This window comes from Pteronotus mesoamericanus, unplaced genomic scaffold, assembly GCF_021234165.1.
Source record: "Pteronotus mesoamericanus isolate MK-2021 breed Mesoamerican mustached bat unplaced genomic scaffold, CSHL_Meso_final contig_58, whole genome shotgun sequence".
In the NCBI taxonomy this organism is placed as follows: Eukaryota; Metazoa; Chordata; class Mammalia; order Chiroptera; family Mormoopidae; genus Pteronotus; species Pteronotus mesoamericanus.
The window spans coordinates 5287393-5293392 of record NW_026555205.1 but is presented as its reverse complement, the minus strand read 5'-3'; the positions used below and the strand labels follow the sequence as shown (position 1 = coordinate 5293392).

General features: G+C 35.8%; 1 protein-coding gene across 1 annotated transcript in view; it reads right to left on the bottom strand.

The window, feature by feature from the left end:
- Positions 1 to 203: 203 nt before the first annotated feature.
- Positions 204 to 6000, bottom strand: part of DCX (doublecortin) — a 187224-nt gene continuing 181427 nt past the window's right edge. Inside the window, exons 6-7 of the mRNA XM_054580397.1 lie at positions 1338 to 1362; positions 204 to 282 (exon numbers count right to left, since the gene is read on the bottom strand). Of these exons, the coding sequence (XP_054436372.1) occupies positions 204 to 282; positions 1338 to 1362 (104 nt within the window). The remainder of the gene's footprint in view (positions 283 to 1337; positions 1363 to 6000) is intronic.

The window sequence follows — 6000 nt, the reverse complement described above, 5'->3', positions numbered from 1 at the left end:
TTTAAGCTCTAGACTCCAGCAATGGTGGAGAAAGGCTCTCTAAAAATCTGCTTTTACATAAATGTAGTAACACTGGGAAAATGATCAAAATCAACCCTTTCAGAATTCCAGAAATTAACCAAAGACTTGCAACAAAAAAACCCAAAATCCTTATTCTAGAAAAATGGGTAAATCTCAGTTAGGAATACGAAGGTGCTGGTGCTTTAATTCATGTTATCTCCATTCTCCCTCTCCCCAGATCCAGGGTAGCTTTTAAAACTGATAATCTCAGAACTACAGTAACTAAAAAAAAAAAAAAACAAAAAAAAAAAAACTACACCCTAGCAGTCACTGGATATTGCAGAATGGGTTGTGAGCTCCCCAAAATGTCCCATACCCCCAGCATTGTCACTTTTTGACCCATCTGGAAGGAAACTCTCACTTGTAAGGCTCTTTTTTTTTTTTTAATTTGACCTTACTTAGAGCACATTCCCTGTGAACAGCCTTTTCACGGAGCATTAATCAGCTGCAATTGCTTAAAATCACAGCTGACTGAGGTAGGGTATCATTTGGGGCAAATGAAGCTGCTTAAAACCTTAAAAGGGAAAGCTGGAGAGTTAATGTCCATAGGGGACTTTGAAAGGCTCCAACATATTCCCAGTAATCTCTAAAGCCAGGCACGTGTTCGGGACAGTGTGTATTCTAAGAAAAACACCTGAAAAGCTCCTAATATTTCACCTCTGGTTAGCCTTGAGACCCTGTGCAAGCAGCAATTGAAGGCTAACACAAAGTTGTAAACTGCCTGACAGAGCATTGAAATTATGCCCCAGAAGACACACAGAGCCCTCAGCAAGGGCTGGTAGACTTACTGGATTAAGGCATTCAAGGAAATCTAGCAAAATTATCCTTCAGGTATTAAGGGTAAATCAAGACAAATCCCAGATAAAAAAAAAGACAAATTATTTGTTAACAAACATGCCCTACACGAAATACTAAAGAGAATCCTTCAGGGAGAAATGAAAGGGCAACAGAGAGTAATTCAAATCTACATAAGAAATAAAGAACACTAGTACAAATTTATTTTTGTACTCTTCTTCTGTAACCCAGTTCAAAAGACAACTACATGAAATAGTAATTGCAAAATGTGTTGGTGGACTTATTATATATAATGATATAATTTGTATGTCAATAAGAGCACAAAGGGAGAATGGAAAGGAATAATGCTATACTAAAACAAAATTTATATATACAATTGACATTAAGTTGATATTAATTCAAAGTAGATTGTATTAAATTGTTGATTATAATTTCCAGGGAAAACACTAAGAAAATAACTCAAAATAAAATTGTAAAAATACAACAAGGGAATTTTAAAATGGTACACTGGAAATATACTCACTTGACAAAAAAGGGACAGAAATCAAGGAATAAAGGAACAAAAACAATATAAGACAAATACAAAATAGCAAAATGGGATATGTAATTCCCACCTTTCTAGTAATTGCATTAAGTATAAATAAATTAAACACTCCGATGAAATGGTGGAGATTGGTAGAATGGGTTAAAGATAAAAACATGATCCAGTTCTATGCTGTTTCAAAGAGACAAAACTTAGATTCAAGGAGATAAATAGATTGAAAGTAAAAAGATGGAAGAAGACTTATGCAGTTAGTAACCAAAAGGGAGTTTGAGTGGCTATACTAATATCAAAAAATAGAATTTATACTGTATTGTGCGCTTACCACTCCAAGCCAAGTCTCCTTCTATCACCATTTATTCCCCCTTATACCCTCCTCCATCTGTCCCCAGTAATCACCACACTGTTATCTATGTCCATAAGTTTCTTCTTTCTTTTTCTCTTTTTTGCTTAATCCCTCCATCCCCCCACCACAGCACCCCCAGCCCCACAACTGTGAGCCTGCTAACTACGATTTTGTCTCTATTTTGCTTGTTAGTTTACTTTGTTCATTAGATTCTACATATGAGTGAAACCATATGGTATTTAGCTTTCTCTGACTGGCTTATTTTCCTTAGTATAATGTTCTCCAGGTCCATCCATGCTGTTGTAAAGGGTAGGTTCCTTCTGTTTTTGCAGCTGGGTAGTATTACAGTGTGTAAAGGTAACGTATCTTTTATTTTTTTTATCCACTCATCTACTGATAGACATGTGGGCTGCTTTTAAATCTTGGCTGTTGTAAATAATGCTGTGATGACCCCACTAAATTCATAAAAAGGAAAAAAACAAACAAAAAGTGACACTCCCCAAAAAAGAAAAAAATAGACTTTAAGACAAAAAATTGTTACTGGAGGCAAAGAAGGACATTTTATAGTGATACAAAGGTCAATACATCCAAAAACATAATTATAAATATATATGCATCTTAACAACAGAGTATCCAAATACATGAAACAAACAAAAAAAATGACTGAATTGAAGGGAGAAAGAAAACAATTCAACTATAATAGTTGAAGAGTTAAGTAGCTCGGACCTCTAATATTGGATAGAATAACTAGGCAGAAGATCAATAAGGAGAAAGGAGATTTGAATAATACTACAAAGTTACACATCTCTACAGTACTCCATCCGACAACACTAGAATACACATTCTTCTCAAACATTCTGTAAGATAGATCATGTATTAGGTCATAAAACAAGTCTCAAGAAATCTAAAAGTACTGAAATAATGCAAAATATGTTCTTTAACTATAGTGGAACTAAATTAGAAATCAATAACAAAGACATTTGGGAAATTCACAAATGTGAAAATTAAACAACACTGCTAATAGCCAATGAGTCAAAGGAGAAATTATAAGGAAACCTAACAAATACTCTTGAGATTTAAAAAAATGAAACAGATAATATAGCGAAAGTTATGGGATCCAACTAAAGCAGTGCTTAGAAGGAAATTTAAATGACATGATCAGTATATGCTAACTCAAAAAAAACAGTGTGGTAGATTAGCGACTGCCAGGGCATTGGCGGAGGGTAAAAGGGCTCTGACTACTAATGTGTGATGAATATATTCCTGCACAACTGCGTGACTATACTAAGAACCACTAAACTGTACACTTTAAAAAGGTGTATATTATAATATGTGAATTATATCTTAATAAGCTCTTATTTTTTAAAAAACAGTACCTTTGAAAATCTTACATTGACAATTCAATACTACTCACGGGATTCCTGAGTATGAGGTTCCTATACAGCAATATTCAATGTATAATGCATATAGTATGCATATAATGAATAATATTCAGTATGTAATAATGTATACAAATATGAGACAGTTTTGTAGTAGATTTTTCTATGACTATATTGCAACTATTGATAAATTCCACAAGTTAAATTTACACAGAATACAAGTCCACTGTAGTAGAATGAGCTCAGGATTAGGAGTCAGTAGATCTAGGTTTTAGGCCTAGCTTGCCATTTAACTTCCCCCTTTCAGGGCCTTTGTTCCTACTATACCTGAAAATAGTGACATATGTCGGCTATAAAATCTTTAGGGGTCCTTCTAGTTCTAACATGTTGTAAAATATAATTCAGATAATTTCATTTTGGTTTTCCTTAGTTATACCAAAGTAAGGGAAGTGAAACAGACACCGACAAGTTAGTGAGCTCCCTGGACATTTTTCAAGCTGTACAAAAGGGCCTTTTCATTATGGAGACCACTTTGAGTCCAACCACTCTGAATCACTGCTCGGTATTCACCCCTGCTCTTAATTGTCCATGGAACAGACCCTTCAGTGCAGGGTTGGTTGGTGGAAATAATTATCTGAGAAAAGTGTTTCAGACTCTTATCTCAGAGGATGGGGGGACAGGCCTCAGGGCAGAATCGTGAGTAGACTCCACTAGTGCTATGACTTGGAATGGGTAGGATATGATGAAGGCTATGAAGAGAATCCATATAATTAGGCCTAACTATGAACTTCTGTTCTCCATCAATTTAGTTAATATTCAAAATATATTTCCTTGTATGGGTAGAACAATGTTCTGGAAAAGGAATTATCTCAACATTCTGTTTTTTTAATTGATATGTAGAATGCAGAAACACACGTATTGCTTAACAATACAAATAATTTGCACCTGAAATTCATTTGCTAGGTCCCTTGGAGCCCTACAGAACAAAATGTTTGTAACAAATACAGCTGTGCTGGCAATACTCTTGCATTAGAGAAAAAAAAATCTTAGTCTTTGGTCCAAGAAGCTTATAGTCCAAGGGAAGTCAGAGAGGTTTTGAGAAACGTGGTTTCTAATTTAGGTTTACTTTCTCCAAAATGTGCCCTGTACTTTTCTGATGGTGTGGTTTTGTTTTTGCTGATTTTTTTTAAAGCTGCAATTCCCTGTTCTCTTCACCAATCATCCAATGCCTACCCAGGCTTCAAGGCCTCACTTAAATGTCACCTAGTCTGTAAAGCTTTCCTTGTCTTCCACCCTCTTTTGTGCTCCTGCAGTCCTTTTGTTTGCTCTTGATTACACTACCAAAATCCACTTACAGTGGTGTCTATGATTTAAGGGTCAGGAACCTGCTTTATTCATTCGACTCTCTCTCCAAGCACTTACTGGATGACCAAAAAATGTCTGGAAACACAGAGGAAAATGTATATTTAAATATTAGTTATATTTACAAATAACATGTCTAATATATTTTCCTTCAATCTCCAGACAACTTTGCAAGCAAAATGCCTCCAAATTTAAAGCCATGAGTACAGGCACTAATCTGGAAAAATATAAAAATAAATGAAAAATGTTCCCTAGGTTTCCAAGCTTCTTGTATATCTTTAATATGTTACCTTCTCCAAATCGTTGAATTATACTTGGGCTTCTTTAACCTCAGCTCTTCCTTTTTCTCATCTGTAAAATGGAAACGCTACCAGCCCTGTCTTTTTCATAAGGTTGTCACAAGGGCAAGTGAGAAAATGGCTACGCAAAGGAGGAAAGAGCACAGAAATGCAAAATGTTGTTCTCATTAATTATACAAGGATTTACTTTGTGTCCATATTGTAGCACTTCAGTATGCGGACTTTGGCTAACCCCATCGCAGCTGCATTAAAGATGATTCTCCATTAGCTGCTTCAGAGAGGAAACCAAGAGGCTGATTACAGCTTTGGGCCCTGCCACAGCCATCAAAAGTAACCAAAGGGATACTGGGACTTCAAGTTTGTTTCCAATTGCGCAGGAGGAAAGTCACGGCCTTAGCCACCTGCTTCCTGTCTCCACCATGACTCACTTTCAGGCCCACTTGGATGGATATTGAGATGAGATCTGGTTAGGCTCAGTGCCCAAGGACCTTAATGGTGCTAAGGTTCAGGTAGCTGTGTAAAAGGAGGAGTAAGAAGCTAAAACCTGAGCCCCAGGGGGAGTAAGCCAAGGTCACAAGACTCTTTTTAGCTTATTTAGGAAAACCAGTTCACTTTCCATCATTGGTGGCCTAAGTATGGGTCTCTTGCTTCCTGATAGGATGCACCAAGAGAGGCACAGAATCACTTCTGTAACACTTCTGTATCAAATGCACAAACTGAATTTAATCACAAGGAAACAACAGACAAACCTAAATCAAAAAACATTCCACCAAATAACTGGCCTGTACTCAATTCTACAATACGCTCTCCTAAAAATTAAAAAAAAAAAAACAACACTAAAGAACTTTAATAAATTAAAGAATACTAAAGAGACATGACAACTGAAGACAATGTGTTGTCCTGGATTGGATCCTGGGCCAAAAAAAAAAGAATATTATTAGGGCAATTGATAAAATTTGAATATGAACTGTAGAGTATACAATAGTATCAGAGCAGTGCAAATTTCCTGATTTTGATAATTGTAATGTGGCTGTGAAAGAAAATGTTCTTATTCTTAGGAAAAACACACTAAAGTGTTTAGAAGTAAAATGGCATAATGTCTGCAATTTAGCAACTTAATCTCAAATGGTTAAAAAAATTGTCGAATGTGTGTGTATGTAGAGAGAGTGAAAGAGAGGGAGAGAAAGAACACACAAAAACAAAGCCAATGATGCAAAA